Source organism: Ranitomeya imitator, chromosome 3 (assembly GCF_032444005.1).
Source record: "Ranitomeya imitator isolate aRanImi1 chromosome 3, aRanImi1.pri, whole genome shotgun sequence".
In the NCBI taxonomy this organism is placed as follows: Eukaryota; Metazoa; Chordata; class Amphibia; order Anura; family Dendrobatidae; genus Ranitomeya; species Ranitomeya imitator.
Genome location: NC_091284.1, coordinates 397,449,151 through 397,472,984, shown reverse-complemented (window position 1 = coordinate 397,472,984; position 23,834 = coordinate 397,449,151). Strand labels below are relative to the sequence as shown.

Sequence of the window (23,834 nt, the reverse complement as noted above, 5' to 3'; positions counted from 1 at the left end):
TTGACATATCCACAAAATACTTTTTTATTGCTTTTGACGTCTCTTGCAAGCCCTAATTCATTGTCAGCTTTAGATAATCTGATTCATTCCCTGCAGGTTCTGCAGACAGCATTATATTCTTTAGATATGCCTCCCTCTTTCCATTTGATAAACATTTCCTTCTTCCCTTTTAGCATGTGTTTAAGTTCTATATTCATCCATCCTGGTTTCCTTAAATGCTTTATATTATTCCCTCATTTTGGAATTGTTAAAGATTGTGCTTTGAGAATCTCATTTTTCAAGATTTCTCATCCTTCCTGGACATTTTTGTCCTTAAGGATATCCAGCCATTGGATACCTACGATTCTCTTTCTGAGTCCCTTAAAATCTGCCTTTCTGAAATCTAACCTTGAAGTCTGAGTCTTCACAGGTCTTCCTCCTCTAGTTATCCAAAATTCTAAAATAGCATGGTCACTACCTCCTAGGGTCCCAGCCACTCCTACATTCTCAACCATTTCCTCCCTGTTTATAAAGATTAGATCCAAGGTAGCAGATTCCCTTGTTTTCTCCCCTACCCTTTGGAAGATAAAGTTGTCAGCAAGAGAGGATAAGAATTTGCTTGACCTGTTAGGTTTCCCTGAGAGAGATTCCCAACAGATTCTCTGGATTGTTGAAATATCCCATAACCACAATGTCATATTTTTTGGAGAACTTGGCCATTTGATGCAAAAGAGTTCATCCATATCTTCAGCTTCCACAGGCGGCCTGTAGAAAATGCCTACAATGGTGTCCTTTCCGTTGTTCTCTCCTTGCATTCTTACCCAAACAGTTTCCACAGAACTCCCAGAGTCTGAAGCTTCAATCTGTGTGCAGATATACGCTTTTCTAACATACAATGCGACACCTCCTCCTTTATCAAGTTTGTTTCTTGCAAATAAGTTGTATCCTTCTAGCCTTGTATTCCAATCATGTGTATCCTCCCACCAAGTTTCAGTGACTCCAATGACATCATATTTCTCCTGTGTTAGTAGTTCCAATTCTCCTTGTTTATTGCCCATGCTTTGAGCATTTGTATAGAAACATTTTAGTTTTGTTCCTACTGTTAAGGAGATATCAAAGCGGTGAAAAACGTGGCAAAATTCACTCGCCAGCAGGCGCACATTTTACCAATGTCCTCCTTTCAGCTGTAACGGCCAAATTCCAGTGTTTTTTGAGCTCACGGAGACTCTTCACTTATCCCAGAATGCACTGGGACAGTGTCTTGTCTTTATTTGTCTCTTTTTATTTCTTAGGTTTCAATTTGTTATTTTCAAAAATAAATTGGTGAATCAGGTAAAATGTTGGAGAGTTTTTTTTCAAATAAAATGTATTTTTCTGTCTGCTTTGTTTTTTTCATTAGTGTGTTAGTAATGGGGGCGTCTGAAAGACAACTCTCCATTACTAACACCAGGGCTTGATGCCAGATGTGATTTTTGATAATTCACAGCTGTCATCAACCCCAACTACCATTACCCTGATTGCCACTAAACCAGGACAATCGAGAAGAGTCAGGCAAAGCCCCAGAATTGGCGCATCTAATGTGATTGCCCAATTCTGGGGCGACTGTGAGCTGGTATTTTTAGACTGGGAAAGGCCCAATAACCAGGGACCTTCCCAGCCTGGTAATATAAGCCCACAGCTGTCTGCTTTACCTTGGCTAGTTACCAAAAATAGGAGAGACCCTACATCATGTTTTTCATTTACTTATTTGGGTAAAGTTTATTATTTGCACAGGGTTTGTGAGATTATATAGCTACAGGATGTTTATCTATTCTATTTATCTTTTCTATTACACCACTGCTCCCACAGAAGTGGATAGAGCAGAGTTACACATTTTAAAGGAGCAGTGGTGTAATGTGGCATATCGCTCTGTACACTTCTATGGGAGCTGTGATGTAATGTGTGACCCTGCTCCGTCCACTTCTATAGGTGCAGTTATGTAATAGTAACATAGTTAGCAAGGCCGAAAAAAGACATTTGTCCATCCTGCTCAGCCTATATTTCGTCAGAATAAATCCCCAGATCTACGTCCTTCCAAAGAACCTAATAACTGTAAGATACAATATTGTTATGCTCCAGGAAGACATCCAGGCCTCTCTTGAACCCCTCGACTGAGTTCGCCATCACCACCTCCTCAGGCAAGGAATTCCAGATTTTCACTGCCCTAACAGTAAAGAATCCTCTTCTATATTGGTGGAAAAACCTTCTCTCCTCCAGTCGCAGAGAATGCCACCTTGTGACCATCACTATCTTCTCTTGTATTGACTGCTTTACATAGTTTTATATCATCTGCAAATATCGATATTTTACTGTGTAAACCTTCTACCAGATCGTTAATAATATGTTGAAGAGAATAAGTCCCAACACTGACCCCTGCGGTACCCCACTGGTCACAGCGACCAGGGCCGGCGTCAGCACCCGGCGCACCCGGGCAAGTGCCGGGGCCCTGAGCAGGCAGGGGGCCCACTCACCGTCGGGGACACTGGCGCGCTATAGTGCCGGCCCCTGCGAGTGGACCCCCCGCCTGCTTCGGGCTCCGACACTTGCGACACTTACCTCTCCCGGTTCCAGCACTGCAGCGTCTTCCATCCTCTGACTGTGACGTTCAGGTCAGAGGGCGCGATGACGTCACCAGTGTGCACCCTCTGCCTGAGCAGTCGCAGCACAGAGAGCAGGAAGATGCCTGTTATGACCTGGTGGTTAGGAGCACCCGACCTGATAGTTAAACTCATACAGGACGAGCTCTGGGATGTGGGAGCTCTGCTGACCGCAAGCCCTAATCCTATCACACACACTAAAAATAGCCGTGGGTGGTTATAAATTGTATATTCTCTATCACTAAGCCAATTGCTTACCCATTTACACACATTTTCCCCCAGACCAAGCATTCTCATTTTGTGTAACAACCTCTTGTGTGGCACGGTATCAAGCGCTTTGGAAAAATCAAGATATACCACGTCCAATGACTCACCTTGGTCAAGACTATACCTTACCTCTTCATAAAAACTGATTAGATTGGTTTGACAGGAGCGAGTCCTCATAAACCCATGCTGATATGGAGTTAAACAGTTATTTTCATTGAGATAATACAAAATAACATCCCCCAGAAACCCTTCAAATATTTTACCAACAATGGAGGTTAGACTTACTGGCCTATAGTTTCCAGGTTCACTTTTAGAGACCTTTTTGAATATTGGTACCACAATTGCTATGCGCCAGTCCTGTGGCACATAGCATGACCCTGCTCCATCCACTTCTATGGGAGTAGTGGTGTAATGTGGGACCCCACTCCGTTCACTTCCATGGGAGCAGTGGTGTATTGTGTGACTCCGCTCTGTCCACTTTTATAGGTGTAGTAATATAATGTACAGAGCGGGGTCACACATTACACTACTGATCCCGTAAAAGTGGACGGAACGGGGTCACACATTACCACACTGCTCCCATAGAAGTAGACAGTGGAGTCACACATTACACTATTGCTCCCATAGAATAGACAGAGCAGGGTCACACATTACACCAGTCATTCATAAAACTACTGCTCCCATAGAAGTAGACAAAGCAAAGTCACACATTTTACTGCTGCTCCCATAGAAGTAAACAGAGCAAAAGTCACACATTACACTAATGCGCCCAGAGAAGTGGACAGAGCGAGGTCCCACATTACACCACTGCTCTCATAGAAGTGGACGGAGCGACATCACACATTACATCACTGCTCCCATAGAAGTGGGTGGAGCGTTGTCACATCTTACATACATTAGATACTTGAAGACACAAAAGAGCACAGTGAGGTCAAAAATACTCTGTTGTAAAAAAAATCACAATAATAAGCAAGTGCTAGTCAAAAGATGGAAAAAAACAGGGTATTTAGTTGATACTTTTTTTTGCAAAAAAATGTATACTAAGCTGCTCCACCAATCGTCAAGGTATACCCATATAGAGCAGTCCTAACTAATGTATATAATCCCTATCTGATATATTTAAAAACCTGATCATCTGTATAGTACCTGTATAAGCAGGGTTCAGAGAAGGAATATCCATGTGGACATGCTGGATGGAACAGCTTTGATACAAATGACCCATAAGGAGTGGTGGACTCCCCAGTCTTGTAGAAACAAGAGAACAATTATAGAACCAAAAACACATAGTTGTTCCATCCAGCATTCTCCCCTGCTAGCGTTGATTGCAACATGAGCAGGGGAGAATGGTGCAAGTGGTCTTCAGCACCCAGCATCGGAGAACAGCGCTAACTGTACCGCTGCTTCTCAACTCAACTATCTCCCCCATTTAAATAAATATGCATAATGTTCATGGTGTAGTTAGGTAAAATAGCTGCCAGCTGTCTCCTATGTATAGTTGGCTGTAGTGGAGGGACATACCATTTTGGAATGTCATGAAATTTTTAGTTATCTTACACTAATGCTCTAAGAATTGCCAGCAATGTGCACTATTAAATATCTTCTAATTATCACCATGCAAACATCCATTGTGTGCATACAACATCATCGACAGAAAATGAAAATCACTATAGCCAATTGGGATGATTGTCTGACTTTGGTTGTAAATAATTACTTCATTTTAGATGTCTAAATTATTGTTTTAATGGAATGTTCTCAAATAAGTTAACCATATTACATATTGCAAAAAAGCAAAATGCAACTGGATTCTGTCTCAAAATGTGATAAAAAAAATAGTATACACGTTTTGTGCTACATCTATTATGGCATTTTGCCCCTAATTCATCAAAGCATCATTGCCAGAAATCTGGAGTAAAATAGTTTAATAAGTTGAAAATCTTTGTGTAACTTGAGATTGTGCCAAAATGTCACGACTTTTCAGGTTTTCACACAAAATTCTCCCAGCTTCACCAAAATGTGTGGAACTGGAACAGAACGGTGGTGTGACACTACTGCTTGTCTAACTAATATGAAACTGTGGCACATCTCACGCCAAACATCTTACTGCAGTCTATGACTAGAGTAAGATTTGTAGCGAGGTGTATGGAGGCGCTGACTCCTTTTTTTCATCTGCAACTAATTCATTAAGACACATGCAATTCTTAATGAATCAAGCGCCACTGACTTCAATATGCTCCCTGAGCAAGACTGTTGGTCCTGATGAATCAGTGCCATGGTGCCTTGCTATACAGTTTTGAAAGAGAGAATGTAGCTAACAGGAGTTTTAAAAATTACATACTGAAGGGGTTGTTCACTACTAGGATATTCCCTTCTCAATCTAAATGTTTGCTCCGGTTAAAATAAAAACACTTATACCCAGCTCCTGGGCCGTTGCCATTCCAGTGGTGCTGACACTCGCATTCCCAGGGCTCACATGTGGTCGTTATCAAAGATCAAGAGGAATCCGAGAAGCAGTTGCAGTCCTTGTTGATGTACCAAACATCCGAAGGCGGAGACAGTAAAGCCGGCGCTGATTGGTCGCAGGGCTTTAGTGACATAACAACCTCACAAGAGCCCTAGGACCGCGAGAGCCGGCCCCCTGGGACGCTATGGGAGGTGGGTGTAAGTGCCTTTATTTTAACAGAGGCAAACATTCAGATTGAAAAGCGACTGTCCTAGTAGTGGACAACCCCTTTAACTGCATGCAACATTATTTTCGTTCAAAGTAATGGTGTAAAGTCAACCAAGAGGTGCAAATGCTGAATAGAAAGTTCAAAGGTTTAGAATACCTTTAAAATAATATATTCTAAAATACTTTTCACCCAACAGTAACATATTATGAAAAAAGGTTTAGGAGATTAATTATTTGAAAAAAAAAAAAAATACTAGACAGGATTTGTATAGCTAGGTACCTTCTCGTGCTGTGTACTCATTGTCCTCGATCATACGAGCCAGACCAAAGTCTGCAATTTTACATATCACTCTTTCTGAAACCAAGATGTTGGCAGCTCGCAGGTCACGATGGATATAATTTTTACGCTCCAGGAAAGCCATTCCTTCTGCCACCTAGTAATCAGGAAAGTATATTACAGTGAGGAGGACTGATTAATTATAAAAAGTGCATATATACTTTTTAGCGCATTTACAATAAGATTTAGTTCACATCTGCGATATTATTCAGTTTACTGTTCCTTCATAGGAGAATAAAACAAAAAAGGCTGCGTGCCGGATCTCCCACACTATCAGTCTGAGTATATATCTGCATTGGAGGCCACACTAGGAGCCTCCTTCATAGATTATCATTCGGTCATATTTAAATAGGAAAAATAGCGCAGCATGCAGCAATATTCTTTTTGTTAAAATACTGGACACCACAACAAAACTTAACAAACCCCAATATTGTCAATTTAGACTGTTTTTCCACTCATGTCTGTTGTATGGTGGTGGCACCACATCATTTATGGTTTTATGCTCCTTAGACTTAGAAGTATACTCAGTTTCAAACTGTGTTCCTCAAATCCTTCTGTGGTTCACCAGACATTTCTTTATAATTCTTATTCTAGGAGTTGCCATTTCTGGGTTCTCTGCCAGCTTCAATATTCTGTTATATGAATTCTTACCTGAGCTGACATGTCTATAAGCTTATAGACATTTAGTCTGAGGCCTTCTGGTGTCTTCAAATAATCCACCAGGCTCCCTGTAGTATGACGAAAGAGGCAATAGATTGATAATACTCCAAGATTATTACCGTAATATTAAGTATTTAATCATGACCAATAAAGGGTTATCTGGTTTAGTTACAGATTTTCCAATCTCCTATTCAGGAATTCATAGTTAGGTCCCTCATCTATTTGGCTGCTTTCACATTGCAATGTCTGCTAAAGATCTGTATCGGTAGGATTTCCCAACGTTTACCTCTGTCGGATGCCACAATATAAACATGCAGAGCCATCCGTTGCCCAAAGGCTTCCATGTAAAAAAAATAAAGGAATACCTTGTATGGAATATTCCAATTGGCAGAAAAAGAATAACAACCTATTGCCAGAGTGTCAGACTGGCCCACGATGACCAATCCACTTTTAAGGAAACTGTTCATGTAGGAATGCTCGGACCTGACACCCATAATGTGGTGGTGCACACCGTAGGCCAGTTGAATGGCCACCAAGGTCTCCGATCTGACCCCCTTAGACTTTTATCTTTGAGGTCATCTGAAGGCAATAGTCTATGCTGTGAAGATATGAGATGTGCAGCATCTGAAACAACGGATCCTGGAAGCCTGTGCCAGCATTTCTTCTGCGGTATGGAAATCAGGGTGTCAAGAGTGGGAGAAGAGGGTTGCATTGACAATCCAACAAAATCGGCAGCACTTTGAATACATTTTATAAGTGGTCATAAACTTGTAAATAACTCATGAAAGAATAAAGTTACGTTAAAACCAAGAACACCGTTGTTTTTCTTGTGAAATTCTCAATAAGTTTGATGTGTCACATGACCCTCTTCCCATTGGAAAAAATAAAGTTGGATCCAAAATGGCCAACTTCAAAATGGCCGCCATGGTCACCACCCATCTTGAAAAGTTTCCCCCTCCCATATACTAATGTGCCACAAACAGGAAGTTGATATCACCAACCATTCCCATTTTATTTAGGTGTATCCATATAAATGGCCCACCCTGTACATTAGATTAATGCTGGCTGGTTCACCTGATGGTCTAATATGTAAGAGAAAATTGGCCTCCTGATCGTCTTTAAAAATATTTCGATCAGGAATTTCCGATTTTGGATTGCCGATCACATTGACTCCTGGGGAACACGAGAGCTTAGCTGAGCGATCGCTTCTGTGTTTGGGAGTATGGGAAAGCCAGCTGAGATGGCGGTTGACCGAACGATCGGTGAAGCAATGTGTATGGCAGGCTTTACATAACTATTGTATATACATACTGTATATTATATTATCTTTTGTAAAGAGTACTCGACAAAGTGCAGACTGTTTACTCTTTTACTCGAAATCACATTATTGTATGTTTGCTACCTTATATTTCACAATAATAAGATATTTAATAGAAAAGTCTTACCATTTTCCATGAATTCTGTCACAATAAATATAGGCTCTTCAGTTACCACAGCATGTAAGCGGACCAGTCGTGGATGCTGCAGCTGCTTCATTAGGTTGGCCTCTGCCAGGAAAGCTGTTGGTGGCATGGTGCCCTGTTTAAGGTTTTTTATTGCAACTTTGGTGTGCTTATTGTAGTATCCTGACCAAAAAGACAAAGTGTAATACAAAAAAAACCTTAGTAATATGTAAGTGGAAACAATGCCAATAAAAAAGGCATGTTTGGCATATGCAAAAGACATTTCACATCAATGTCTCATTCACAGTCACCGTTATGCCCACTGATCCAAGGTGGATTTTACAAGCCAAATTTCCACAGTGAAATTTGTCAGGGAAATTTGTAGCAGCAACATTTGCACCATATTGTGGGTTTTGTTATGGAAATATTGCCACAGATTTCATTGTTTGCATGGCATTTCGATACCACATTCCTGCTCAGATTTTGATTTTTTGCTGTGGATTTCCTTATGCTGATTGTGAATAAAATGTTGGGAAAAAAACCTCCTCCTGCTGGTATTGTAATATGCAGTGGATTTTGTGGTTTGAAAATATGGATAGAAAATGAGCTAATTAATTATTTTCCCATATGCATATACCATTAGGGTATGTTCACACATCATTTTTTTTACGTGGAGTTTGAAGTGGATCCGCTCTAAAATCCACTTCAAATGCACTTTGAATATGCTTCCTGCATCAATACCTGGCACTGCCGCTGACACTCGGGACCGGAGCGTGCAGCTGCATGTATTCTGTGTGAGTTTCTCGCATTGCACTCGTAAGTGTGACCCCGGCCTTAAAAAGATGTTCTTCACCCTTCATTTAGTACTGTCAATCATAAAGGCCTTAAGGGGGAGTCACACATAACGATATCGTTAACGATATCGTTGCAACGTCACGCTTTTGGTGACTTAGCAACGATCCCGCTAACGATCTCGCTATGTGTGACAGCGACCAACGATCAGGCCCCTGCTGGGAGATCGTTGGTCGTTGGGGAATGATCAGGACCATTTTTTGGTCGCTGATCACCGGCTGTCATCGCTGGATCGGCGTGTGTGACGCCGATCCAGCGATGTGTTCACTTGTAACCAGGGTAAATATCGGGTTACTAAGCGCAGGGCCGCGCTTAATAACCCGATATTTAACCTGGTTACCATTGTAAAAGTTAAAAAAAAAAAAACAGTATATACTCACATTCTGATGTCTGTCACGTCCCCCGGCGTCCACAGGGTTACTACTGCTTTCGGCAGGAGCGCTGCTAATGTGTCAGCGCCGGCCGTAAAGCAGAGCACAGCGGTGACATCACCGCTGTTACTGCCGGCGCTGACACAGTCAGTACAGGGAAGCTCTCGGCAGCAGCGCGTGCATTAGCAGCGCTCTTGCCGAAAGCAGTTTTAACCCTGTGGACGCTGGCGGGGGACGTGACAGACATCAGAATGTGAGTATGTAGTGTTTTTTTTTTTTTAACTTTTACAATGGTAACCAGGGTAAATATCGGGTTACTAAGTGCGGCCCTGCACTTAGTAACCCGATGTTTACCCTGGTTACCCGGGGACTTCGGCATAGTTGAAGACAGTTTCAACGATGCCGAAGTCGTTCCCCCGATCGTTGGTCGCTGGAGAGAGCTGTCTGTGTGACAGCTCCCCAGCGACCACACAACGACTTACCAACGATCACGGCCAGGTCGTACCGCTGGTCGTGATCATTGGTAAGTCGTTTAGTGTGACTAAAGCTTTATGTACCCTGATTGTTTAAGACTGATGCGCTGCCTGATAATTCCACTGAGGAAATAGGATTAGCACCTAGCATTGTAGCAGCCATATTGTTGGCAGAATTCCCACTGTTCAGCTCAAAAATGGGTTGGCATAGTTTGAACGGCAAGTCATTTGTAAATGCTCATGGCATTCTTTATTCTTCTGAAAAACTAACTAGCCATAATTTGCTATTTGCTTGAAAGCCCTTTAAACTTACCATATCTTTAGCTATAGCTCTGCTCACTCTGTTTCAATTGCAATAATGCCCTTTTTTGCCATTAATTACTGAGAACAATTCTTTAGTCTCTAATGGCAATACAATATAATGGTAATCTACAATGCTAGGTCAAATCTGTTCTGTTTAGTGGTAAATTAAAATTTTAAGAAATAGATCAACTGATCTGTAACCACATGATGGCAGCACCATATAAGATTCAATATACAAAATGAAAGCTACACAACATTTACTGACTTTAATCTTATCAGCTACATTTGTTGTAAGACAGATATAACATTTGAGAATATTTTGCTCTGGGATTCTCATTCCTTACATAGTAATAAACATGACTCTGACTTCAGAAAATAACGAGAGAGTATACAGCAATTATATTCTTTTAACTAAAGCCTGACTGTCAGCAATATGTCCTGGTACGTATATAATATGTAACCTTTCTTTCCACATTTAGCTCTTCTCTAAATAATAAAAGTTAGTCGATTGTTATTGTTACTATTATTAATTGCTTCCGCACTGCCTGTAGTCTCTAAACGTCTGGTGGTCCCGTTCTTACTCTGCAGTGATGTTATAAAACATGATTGCTGTGTATAGGGAGAAACAGTGTGGCTGCATTTCCTTTGTAACTGGAGCTGATATTATGAATCAAGTTACAAGGGAAATATCATGACCTTATGGGGGCACAATGTGTAAAAGAAATTAAAAATAAATACATAAAAAATAACAGGTAAAAAATAATCGAAACTGCTCTTACTAGCCCCTGCCCCGTAAAAAAAAGTGTCCAACAAAAAAAATTAATTCTTGCATCTTGGTGAACAACTTTATAAATATATTTTAGTGGTCCTGAGTGGACATAAAAAATAATATTAAAAAAGGGAAAAACAGACACTCATTTCCCTTATTTTTCCATCTATATTGCCAAATATCAGCCAAAAAAAGAGAATATCACACTGACATAAAAATGGAGCTCCATGTGTCACAAAAGAAAACACAAAAATATATTTAATATCTGAATGAGAATATGTTTTAAGGTTCTTTAAACCACATGTATAGTGGGAAAAAATGAAAATGTGCCTGGCCAGAAATGGGGGGAAAATGTTCTGGTCTTGAACTGGTTAATAATACATTTTACCTAAAGCTATTTTATAACAAATCAAAACTAACACTAATCCTGTTATCCTTTTAAATATATAAATGAGTTAACTTACCCATCCATACCTCCCCAAACTGCCCGGCGCCTAGTTTTTTCACCAGTTGTAGTGAACTGCGTGAAATTTCCCATTCATCGCCCCACCAGGGCTTTTGTGGCCGCTGAGTTTGACATGGTGCCTTCAGTAATGTGCACAATCCATCCAAAGTACCTAAATTAAATACTTATAAAATTACTCTATACACCAATATATGTATGGAATGATCTGTGAATTCTTTGGCAGCTGTTAACCACTACTTTGTACATTACGAAAGATATTTCAATCTATTGAATTCCTATTGTTACAACAAAAGTAAGAATCACATAATAGATATAGTATAGCTTGTAAATGTGTTTGTTTCAACTTGCATTCCCTCTGCCGGGCTTTGTAAATGAACATCTTGACTATTTGTTTGTTCTTTTTGGCATGATGAAAGAGTTGTTTTGGGTTTTCTGAGCTAGTCAGGTGTATCAGAGTTGCCAACTTGATTTTTTATTTTTACTGGACAGCAAACATTTTTTGAAGGCATATTGGAAAACCATAATACATCATTAATAATCATAAGTAATATGTATATTATGACAAAGTCACTGGCAAAGTACTGGAGTGGAGATATGCATCACTGTGGTTGTTAGCGCCAGTAACATGAATCTAGAAAAAGGCTCCAGCACACTAAGTGTTAAAAAGTGTTAATCTGCCATGTTTAGGGCTAGGTTGAGTGAACAGCTGTAGAGTGATGGGAGTCCAGAGGATAAATACACAGCCTTCTGGATCATTCAGTGTTGGGTGTGTCTTGAGGTGCAAACTCCAAAGCTGTGTTTTCATGATACGGAAAGCTGAACTTTGTTGTTCTTTTCTGAGAGGAAGACCCCCACAGCAACTATGCCTACTTACATTAAGTTTTTGTTTTCCTGTTAGGCCAGAAAGGCCGTGTTTGTTTTTGCTAACGTTATACTGGTTTATGCGGTACCTTTAATAAACCAGTAAAAGTTATAAAGAGACAGAGTTCTTGTGTCTACCTCTATGTGCAGCCAAGTGAGCCTATCTACCACAATATTTACAGAATATTTATATGAACAAATTGGTAACATTTTTTTTTACCAGAATAATGTTGCACAAGTTCTTGAAGTGTTTTAAAAGTTATTCGAGGAGATATATAGAATCCTCCATTATCCATGTTGCGGATTTTGTAATGTTTCACCACTTCCCCTTGATTCTGATCCAGATCACGCACAGATAAAGAGTATGAGCCTGGAAAAACAATAGGTGAGATTCATTCATAGCTGGAAAGGATGAAGCTTTTCAATGGAAAAAGTGATACAGTAAAGATACCTTCATACTGTTCAGCCAATAGATAGAAAGAAAATGATAGTGCTCAGTGGTTTGATAAAATTTTCTCAGCTATTAAGGACTCTCATTTTTTTTCTAAATTAATACAATAAATACAAACATAAAAATTAATTTGGAGAATAAAGATCCAATTTATGTTACTTGCCTATTTTCATTGCAAAACTATACCTTTATTTGTCTCACTCTCTCGGATAAGGAAAGAACCTTGCTGGTTTCCTGGCGCTAAGAGTTGACGCTCTGCATCTTTCCGACCTAAATCTTTGAAGAACCAACTAAAGAGAACATGTTGACATGAGTTTATAAGCAACACATTTTATACAACGACAAAAAATGCTACAACAAAAAATGCTACAATCAAAAGGTAATATGTTAACTTTTGACAAATACATACATTGAATTGTTCTATAAGGTAGTGACTGAGTATGTTTGTTCTTATTGAAATTTAAAATATTTCTCCTTGTATACAAAGAGTTGGGGACAATGTTCTATTTGATATTAAGCTTCCATTTTCATCTCATATAAAGACAGGTTTACATCTTGTGCCATTTGAACACTATGCATACATTTTTTGTAATTTTCCTCTATGTATTTGCATTTGACATGAATTAACAAGAATGGAAACTGAGTCACACGCTTTTCCTCTCTGTATTGTCAAACCACAAAAATGTTTATTTCGGAAAAAAAAAACTCTAGTAGGTAATATTTCCCGTTGGTGATGCACCAAGAAAATTACTGAACGAACATGAGATATCATTTGTAATGTAAAATATCTACCAACACAAATGTCCCCATCTCTAGAGTCTGAAAGTCTTTGTAGTTATTTTATTCTAGGTTTTATTTGATACTTATTTTAAGTATTCGTTCACACTTGCGTATAAATCAACCGAGTGCAATCCAATTTTGGCATCTGATTTTTACGGATGCATTACAACTCTCTAGCACAGAAAACTGTAAATAGTTAATAGTTTCTGAGTAAAAAAATGGATTGTATACAGACAGCACACGGATGACAAGTGAGAAAAAATTGTCCCACTCTCCTGGATGAGAATGGGACCGATTATTTAAACGCATGTGTGAGCGAATCCTCAAGTTTAGGTTTACTAGCTTTATAAATAAATATAGACAAGACCAACTTTAGATAACGTCAAACAATATAACAATAGCCATTTCCGTAAATTGAAGCTCGTGGACCCTAATGCCAAGTCGGCAACGGGGCCTCTAAAAATCATGGATTTGTAATAGTTTTCTCTTCTTATTTAGACCAAAGAGAACATTTGAGCCCCTTAGACTCCAGGGCCCAGGTGGAACTGCAACCCCTGCACCCACTATGGTCACTCCCGTGCCAATAACCATACCACAAAGTGTCTAACATCCACTGCTCCACTCATTGCCAAAAATAACATTGTGAATTGCATCTTACTAACAGTGATAGAAATTGCTCACATAATAGCAACATACATTGAATTAGAAACATTGCCATATACAGTATATATTGGGTGTATATACTTATGTACAATAGATGAAATAATCAATTCTATTCAAATCAAATTTGTATTAAATATTTAGCATCCAAGGGGTAACGTTCCTCCTTCTGGAGCGCGTCACAAAGGGGTGGACATACCGCCAGGGCAGCAAATACAACTGTACCGGAGCCCAGAGGTGGAGGTGGGCCCCTGCAGGGCAGCTAATTCTTAGTGTACTCTGGCCTGTTTCTGGATCCCCGAGGCTCCGTGGGGCCCATGGTCAAATTGCCCTCATTTGTTGCGGGCAGGGAGCGATCCATCCTCTGCTTCCTGCCCAGGGAGGTGAATGGTGGCGTGTTTTTTTTTAGTTAATACTGTACATTGAGGAGAGGACACTGAGGAATGGTGGGGAGAACAATGATGGGACTGGTGGAGAGGACACTGAGGTGTGGTGGAAGAGAGGACTGGTGTGGTGGGGGAGAACAATGATGAGGATAAGGGAGAACAATAATGTGGGTGCGGCAGAAAAATGATGAGGCTGGTGGAGAGGACACAGGTGTGGTGAGGGAGAACAATGATGGGGTGTTGCAGAGGACACTGAGGTGTGTTGGGGGGAAAATAATGATGAGGCTGGTGGCGAGTACACAGGTGTGAGAGAAAAATGATGGGGTGGTCTGAGAGTCTCCAGATGACCATGCTTGCTTCAGCAGCACATATACTAAAATTGTAATGATACAGAGAAGATTAGCATGGCCCCTGCGTAAGGATGACACGCAAATTTATGAAGTGTTCCATATGGTATTCGTCATGTTTTCGAACGGATGAGATGCAGGATGCACCCATGCAGATAGAAAGCCTTCTCATGCTTTTCCAAGGCCAACTGAAGTTCAACATTTTGGTTCCTCCCATTCATTTTTGAATAACTGACTCCATTTTGGCCTACTCTCAATCAACCCAATAAGACTCTTTTTTTAACCCTAATTCGAGTTTGCAAGCTAATCAGGAGTACTATGCTGCATCCTGCTGTATGTTTTAAAGATCTTAATGAAAAAAAGTATAATTTTCCCATTCACTCCCCCTAAGTTTGTGAGATGGATATGCGGTGCCGCATATATTTCTTTATAGTTATTGGGTAGGGGAGATTATGGTTAATGGGGGGCACAGTGTTGCTCGTCAGTCTATATTTTGATTGGTGCGTGGTTAATAGTATGTTAATGGTGGGGTACATATCTATACTCAGGGGTGCAGTGCAGGGGAGATACATGTATGTATACAATGTATATGACCTTGTTATTTTTAGGGCTGCAATGATCATCATGACAAGATAAGTCTTGGCTGGGAGGTGTCGACATGAAGGTCTGACTAGATGGAGAAGAAACAGCAGAAAGTGACTCTAATCAGACATCAGCGGTTAGTTCCTGGATGTAAATATTATTCTGTATCTGCTTTGAGGGGTTGACTCACTCAGCTGTTTCCTAAGGTAGACATAGCAACGCTTCTTGTGATAAATCACCTTCTGGTTTATTGTGGATCAGCATAAACCATAGCAGGGTTAAGCAAAGGAAACATGGCCTTTCTGGCATAACGGCAAAACAAAAAGATAACATAAAGCAAAGTCCATATGTCTGAGGGATTCGCCCGCTCAGACTATCACGTGTCTTCAGCTCCACCTGGAGCCACCGTTTGGAGTCTTTCATCTCCAAACCACAACAAACCGACTGACTCTCAAGTCTAGCTATTTAAAGCCACACCATGTGACTTACCACATGACTGTGAAATCACACAGGTCCTGTCATCACACGACTATGACAACTCTGCAGGTGGAGATAAGGTGGACATCTTCCCACCCATTCTATAGATCTCCACATAAAACCAGCCCATGTATGCAAATTTAATTTAACCCTCACAACATGTAGTGTGCTGGAGGAAAATACTCTGGTTTCACGTCGCTGACTCCATTATGCACAGTGACACATTACTCCCCTCATATACCGTGCCAGTGACCCTGTCACATATTCTCCCCCTCTGCCCAAAGGCGAGGGTTTTGGCACCTTCAGACATCAAACAGTGGATTCGGAAGAGAACATCCACGCTACCATGTAACTTCCCTGGCCTATGTGCCACGTGGAAACTGAAATCTTGAAGGGCTAAGAACCACCCAGTCACCCGGGCATTCTTACCCTTCTTTTCCCTCAACCATCTCATAGGGGCATGGTCTGATACTAGCTTAAACCTACGGCCTAGAAGGTAATACTTCAGTGTGTCCACGGCCCACTTTATGACTAAGCACTCCTCAACAATTTGGGTAGTTTTTCTCGCAGGAAGAGTTTCTGGCTCAGATACAGGATGGGATGCCCTTCTCCATTTATTTCCTGAGACAGAACAGCTCGAAACTCGACTTCTGAAGCATCCATCTGGACCACAAATTGTTTGCTAAAGTTCGGTGCGACCAGAACCGGATGCATATGCAGAGCCCGCTTAAGCTCCTAAAATGCCACTTCTGTGTCAGGAGTCCATTTCACCATAATCGACTTTGTGCCCTTAAGGAGATCCGTTAATGGTGCGTCAATTATGGCTAAATTTGGGATAAACCGTTGGTAATACCACACAATTCCAAGAAACATCCTCACTTGTTTCTTGGAGAGCGGTTGCAGCCACATCTGAATTGCCTTGATCTCATTTAACTGTGGCTGATTTTGCCTCTCCCGACAATGTAGCCTAAGTACGTGGCCTCTTCCTTCCCTATGGCACACTTTTGGGGATTTACGGTGAACCCAGCTTTTCTCAATGCATCCAGGATCGCCTGTACCTTTGATAGATGACTATTCCACTCTGGTTTCACATCACTGACGCCATTATGCGCAGTGACACATATCTCCCGTCATGTACTGTGCCATTGACCCTGTCACTCTGCACTGTGTGATGTGGAGTGATAATGTTATGTGTAAAATCCATTAAGCCACATTCTCAAATTTATGTGAAATGCCCGAGTATTGCCAGATGTTTTTATCAAACACCACACAAACTTGTAGAGTTTTAAGGGTTCATTCACACATGATTGAAAATCATGGTTCTGAGAATGAGATCTGTTAGGGTCAGAGAATGTCCTTTTCTAATCCGATTTTGAGGATCAGAATAGGACATGCTTAATGTGGCTGTAAAAGCTAGCAGCACACCGACACTGCACACAGATACAGGAATGTAGCCTAATTATGTATCGCCCATTCCCCTAGTACATAGTGTGCTCACTCAAAATGTAAAGCACAGTCCCTTATTATATAGTGTACTCACTTATTATGTATAGTGCCGTTCTTAGTTACATAGTTTACTGTTCTATTATATATAACCCTGTCCCTTAATATGTACCATCCTGACTAGTTATATATGGTGCTGTCCATTATTATATAACTTCATCTGCTGTTATGTACAGTGTTGTCCCTTACATAGGTTATTCTTGTTATTTTTCTTAAGAAGGGCACTGTGTAATAAGGGACAGCAATATACATAATAAAGGAGACTATGTAAGATACAGTGAGAAAAAAAGAATTTAGTCAGCCACCAATTGTGCAAGTTCTCCCACTTAAAAGATGAGAGAGGCCTGTAATTGACATCATAGGTAGACCACAAGTATGAGAGTCAAAATGAGAAAACAAATCCAGAAAATCATCCTGTCTGATTTGGCAAGATTTATTTTGCAAATTATGATGGTAAAAAAGTATTTGGTCACCTAAAAACATGCAAGATTTCTGTCTCTCACAGACCTGTACTTCTTCTTTAAGAGTCTCCTCTGTCCTCCAACTCATTACCTGTAGTAATGGCACCTGATTGAATTTGTTGTCAGTATAAAAGACACCTGTCCACAACCTCAAACAGTCACACTCCAATCTCCATTATGGTGAAGACCAAAGAGCTGTCGAAGGACACCATAAACAAAATTGTAGCCCTGCACCAGGCTGGGAAGACTGAATCTGCAATAGGCAAGCAGCTTGGTGTGATGAAATCAACTGTGGGAGCAATAATAAGAAAATGAAAGACATACAAGACCACTGATAATCTCCATCGATCACAAGAACGGTGAGCAAAAATCCCAGAACTACACTGGGGGACTGTTATGTAGGCAATCCAGTGACACAGTGTGCCAGCAATCAGAGCACATACAGTGATCTGACAATAACCCAAAAACAATAGAACGAGCTCTGAGACGTGGAATCTCTGTAGACCGCAATACCTGAACCTATCCTAAGCACAACTAAAGGCAGCTGTGGATTGCGCCTGACACTACCTATGCAACTCGACACAGCCTGAGGAGCTGACTAGCCTGAAGATAGAAAAACAAGCCTGACTTGCCTCAGAGAAATACCCCAAAGGAAAAGGCAGCCCCCCACATATAATGACTGTTAGCAAGAAGAAAAGACAAACGTAGGGATGAAATAGATTCAGCAAAGTGAGGCCCAATATTCTAGATAGAGCGAGGATAGCAAAGAGAACTTTGCAGTCTACAAAAAACCCTAAAGCAAAAAACCACGCAAAGGGGGCAAAAAGACCCACCGTGCCGAACTAACGAATTGACAAGCTGGACAGAAAAAGTAGCAACAAAAGCAAAAAAGCACTTATCTAAGCAGAGCAGCAGGCCACAGGAAAGATCCAGAAGCTCAGATCCAACACTGGAACATTGACAAGGAGCAAGGAAGACAGAATCAGGCGGAATTAAATAACAAAGCAGCCAACGAGCTCACCAGAACACCTGAGGGAGGAAGCTCAGAAGCTGCAGTACCACTTGTGACCACAGGAGTGAATTCAGCCACAGAATTCACAACAGGGGACCTAGTGAATGACCTGCATACAGCTGGGACCACGTAACAAAGGCTACCATCAGTAACACACTACGCCACCAGGGACTCAGATCTTGCAGTGCCAGACGTGTCCCCCTGCTTAAGCCAGTACATGTCCGGGCTAGTCTGAAGTTTGCTAGAGATCATTTGGATTATCCAGAAGAGTATTGGGAAAATGTCATATGGTCTGATGAAACCAAAGTAGAACTGTTTGATAGAAACAAAACTCGTCGTGTTTGGAGGAGACAGAATGCTGAGTTGCATCCAAATAGCACCATACCTACTGTGAAGCATGGAGGTGGCAATATCATGCTTTGGGGCTGTTTGTCTGCAAAGGGACCAGGATGACTGATTGGTGTACATGAAAGAATGAATGGGGCCATGTATTACCCCATATAATCTACTCTCACAAGTTTCTTCTGCAACCAAACTATGAAATACAAACCTCCTTCCATCAGCAAGGGCATTGAAGATGAAACTTGGATCGGTCTTTTTGCGTTTGTGACTTTCATCTTTACTCACAGTCAATATATGTGGGGGGCTGCCTTTTCCTTTGGCGAATTTCTCTGAGGCAAGGTAGGCTTTATTTTCTATCTCTAGGGCTAGCTAGCTCTTAGGCTGTGACGAGGCACCTAGGTAGAGTCAGGAGCGCTCCACGGCTATTTCTAGTGTGTGTGATGGGATTAGGGATTGCGATCAGCAGAGCTCCCACATCCCAGAGCTTGTCCTGTGTGAGTTTTACCTATCAGGTCATTCCGGGTGCTCCTAACCACCAGGCCATAACAGTACAGCTGGCCCAAAGTATTGATGCATCTCAATAGAGGGATAAGAGAAGTTCTGAGACCATTTTTTTTCTTTACTCACAGTCAATATATGTGGGGGGCTGCCTTTTCCTTTGGGGAATTTCTCTGAGGCAAGGTAGGCTTTATTTTCTATCTCTAGGGCTAGCTAACTCTTAGGCTGTGAAGAGGCGTCTAGGGAGAGTCAGGAACGCTCCACAGCTATTTCTAGTTGTTGTGATAGGATTAGGGCCTGCGGTCAGCAGAGCTCCCACATCCCAGAACTTGTCCTGCGTGAGTTTAACTATCAGGTCGTGCCGGGTGCTCCTAACCACCAGGTCATAACAACACTGCCAGGGTAACGAAGGAGTGGCGTTGTAAGAAGCATATGAATGTCCTGGAGTGGTCTAGCCAGTCTCCAGATCTCAACCCCTTAGAAAATCTTTGGAGGGAGTTGAAAGTCTGTGTTTCCCAGCGACAGGCCCAAAACATCACTGCTCTAGAGGAGATCTGCATTGAGGATTGGGCCAACATTCCATCAACAGTGTGTGCCAGCCTTGCGAAGACTTACAGAAAATGTTTGACCTCTGTCATTGTCAACAAAGGATATATAAAAAAATATTGAGATGAACTTTTGTTAATGACCAAATACTTATTTTCCACCATAATTTGCAAAATAAATCTTGCCAAATCATACAAGATGATTTTCTGAATTTGTTTTCTCATTTTGACTCTCATATGTATGGTCTACCTATGATGTCAATTACAGGCCTCTCTCATCTTTTTAAGTGGGAGAACTTGCACATTTGGTGGCTGACTAAATCCTTTTTTCCCCACTGTATATATGTGTGTTGCTATATATATATATATATGTAGGTTTGTCTCCATAAAAGGAGACGGACACATTTCTGCACAAGGGCCCCAAGCTGTCAGTGTCTGCCCCTGGTGACATGTCAAGCCTGACTGTTGTGAATTCAGTTATCGAACTCCCTCCTGTGGTCATGAATGGTACTTCGGCGAGTTCTGTCCATGGACTCCCTCTGGTGGCTGTGAGTGGTGCTGCTGCTTCTGAGGTTCCTTCCACAGGTGACGGAGTTTATTCGTTGGCTGGCTGCTCTATTTAACTCCACTCAGATCGTTACTCCATGCCAGCTGTCAATGTTCTTGTACTGGTTCAGTTCGCTCTTGGATCTTTCTGGTAACCTGTCTACTCCAGCAGAAGCTAAGTCCCTGCTAGTTATTATTCGTTCATTGTTTTCTGGTCCAGCTTGCTATCATGATTTTGTTTTGCTAGCTGGAAGCTCTGGGATGCAGAGTGGCACCTCCACACCGTGAGTCGGTGCGGAGGTCTTTTTGCACACTCTGCGTGGTCTTTTTGTAGTTTTTGTGCTGACCGCAAAGATACCTTTCCTATCCTCAGTCTGTTTAGTAAGTCGGGCCTCTCTTTGCTGAAACCTGTTTCATTTCTGTGTTTGTGACTTTCATCTTTACTCACAGTCAATATATGTGGGGGGCTGCCTTTTCCTTTGGGGAATTTCTCTGAGGCAAGGTAGGCTTTATTTTCTATTTCTAGGGCTCGTTAGCTCTTAGGCTGTGAAGAGGCGTCTAGGCCGTGTTAGGTACGCTCCACGGCTATTTCTAGTTGTGTGATAGGATTAGGGGTTGCGGTCAGCAGAGTTCCCACTTCCCAGAGCTTGTCTTGTGTGAGTTTAACCATCAGGTCGTTCCTGGTGCTCCTAACCACCAGGTCCATAACAGTACAGCTGGCCCAAGGTATTAATGCATCTCAATAGAGGGATAAGAGAAGTTCTGAGACCATTTTTTTTCCTTTGCAGTGTGTTTTGTCTTTCTTTTCCCCTTAACCTTTGGGTGGTTCAGGACACAGGTGTAGATATGGACAGTCAAGGTCTGTCCTCTTGTGTAGATCACCTCACTGCAAGGGTACAAAACATTCAAGATTTTGTGGTTCAGAATCCGATGTTAGAGCCTAGAATTCCAATTCCTGATTTGTTTTCTGGGGATAGATCTAAGTTCCTGAATTTCAAAAATAATTGTAAATTGTTTCTAGCTTTGAAACCCCGCTCCTCTGGTGACCCCGTTCAACAAGTAAAAATCATTATTTCTTTGTTGCGTGGTGACCCTCAAGACTGGGCATTTTCCCTTGCGCCAGGAGATCCTGCATTGCGTGATGTAGATGCGTTTTTTCTGGCGCTTGGATTGCTTTATGATGAACCTAATTCAGTGGATCAGGCAGAGAAAATCTTGCTGGCTTTGTGTCATGGTCAGGATGAAGCGGAGGTGTACTGTCAGAAGTTTAGAAAGTGGTCTGTGCTTACTCAGTGGAATGAGTGTGCCCTGGCGGCAATTTTCAGAAGGTCTTTCTGAAGCCCTTAAGGATGTCATGGTGGGATTTCCCACGCCTGCTGGTGTGAATGAGTCTATGTCCTTGGCCATTCAGATCGATCGGCGCTTGCGTGAGCGCAAAGCTGTGCACCATTTGGCGGTATTCTCTGAGCATAGGCCTGAGCCTATGCAGTGTGATAGGACTTTGACCTGAGTTGAACGGCAAGAACACAGACGTCGGAATGGGCTGTGTTTTTACTGTGGTGATTCCACTCATGCTATCTCCGATTGTCCTAAGTGCACTAAGCAGTTCGCTAGGTCTGCCACCATTGGTACGGTACAGTCTAAATTTCTTTTGTCCGTTACTCTGATTTGCTCTCTGTCGTCTTATTCTGTTATGGCATTTGTGGATTCAGGCGCTGCCCTGAATTTGATGGACTTGGAGTTTGCCAGGCGCTGTGGTTTTTTCTTGGAGCCCTTGCAGCATCCTATTCCATTGAGAGGAATTGATGCTACGCCTTTGGCCAAGAATAAGCCTCAGTACTGGACTCAATTGACCATGTGCATGGCTCCTACACATGGAGGATATTCGCTTTTTGGTGTTGCATAATCTGCATGATGTGGTCGTTTTGGGGTTGCCATGGCTACAGGTCCATAATCCAGTTTTGGATTGGAAATCTATGTCTGTGTCCGGCTGGGGTTGTCAGGGGGTACATGGTGATGTCCCATTGCTGTCAATTTCGTCTTCCACTCCTTCTGAAGTCCCTGAGTTTTTGTCAGATTACTGGGATGTATTTGAGGAGCCCAAATCCGGTGCCCTACCTCCTCATAGGGATTGCGATTGTGCTACTAATTTGATTCCTGGTAGTAAGTTTCCTAAGGGCCGACTGTTTAATTTATCTGTGCCAGAGCACGCCGCTATGAGGAGTTATATAAAGGAATCCTTGGAGAAAGGTCATATTCGCCCGTCGTCATCACCGTTGGGAGCAGGGTTCTTTTTTGTGGCCAAGAAGGATGGCTCTTTGAGACCTTGTATTGATTACCGCCTTCTTAATAAGATCACAGTCAATTTTCAGTACCCTTTGCCGCTGCTGTCTGATTTGTTTGCTCGGATTAAGGGGGCTAGTTGGTTCACCAAGATAGATCTTCGAGGGGCGTATAATCTTGTGCGAATTAAACAGGGCGATGAATGGAAAACAGCATTTAATACGCCCGAGGGCCATTTTGAGTACCTGGTTATGCCATTCGGGCTTTCTAATGCTCCATTTTTGTTTCAGTCCTTTATGCATGACATCTTCCGAGAGTACCTGGATAGATTCATGATTGTATATTTGGATGATATTTTGGTCTTTTCGGATGATTGGGAGTCTCATGTGAAGCAGGTCAGAATGGTGTTCCAGGTCCTTCGTGCGAATTCCTTGTTTGTGATGGGGTCGAAATGTCTCTTTGGAGTTCAGAAGGTTTCATTTTTGGGTTTCATTTTTTCACCTTCTACTATCGAGATGGACCCTGTTAAAGTTCAGGCCATTTATGATTGGACTCAGCCGACATCTGTGAAGAGCCTGCAGAAGTTCCTGGGCTTTGCTAATTTTTACCGTCTCTTCATCGCTAATTTTTCTAGTGTTGCTAAACCGTTGACTGATTTGACCAAGAAAGGTGTTGATGTGGTCAATTGGTCCTCTGCGGCTGTAGAGGCTTTTCAGGAGTTGAAGCGTCGTTTTTCTTCTGCCCCTGTGTTGTGCCAGCCAGATGTTTCACTTCCGTTTCAGGTCGAGGTTGATGCTTCTGAGATTGGAGCAGGGGCTGTTTTGTCGCAAAGAAGTTCTGATTGCTCGGTGATGAAACCATGTGCCTTCTTTTCTAG

The 23,834-nt window shown here is 41.8% G+C and overlaps 1 protein-coding gene and 1 non-coding gene across 6 annotated transcripts in view; one reads left to right on the top strand and one right to left on the bottom strand.

The window, feature by feature from the left end:
- Positions 1-23,834, bottom strand: part of LCK (LCK proto-oncogene, Src family tyrosine kinase) — a 178,563-nt gene that overhangs the window by 24,971 nt on the left and 129,758 nt on the right. For all 5 annotated transcript variants that reach the window (XM_069757039.1, XM_069757037.1, XM_069757035.1 and 2 more), the window contains 6 exons: positions 12,722-12,825; positions 12,305-12,454; positions 11,222-11,374; positions 7,993-8,172; positions 6,539-6,615; positions 5,831-5,984 (listed from right to left, as the gene is read on the bottom strand). In XM_069757039.1, the coding sequence (XP_069613140.1) occupies positions 5,831-5,984; positions 6,539-6,615; positions 7,993-8,172; positions 11,222-11,374; positions 12,305-12,454; positions 12,722-12,825 (818 nt within the window). The remainder of the gene's footprint in view (positions 1-5,830; positions 5,985-6,538; positions 6,616-7,992; positions 8,173-11,221; positions 11,375-12,304; positions 12,455-12,721; positions 12,826-23,834) is intronic.
- On the top strand, positions 14,715-14,817 carry LOC138673220 (U6 spliceosomal RNA). The gene has a single exon (XR_011319884.1). It is a non-coding gene; the product is annotated as a U6 spliceosomal RNA (small nuclear RNA).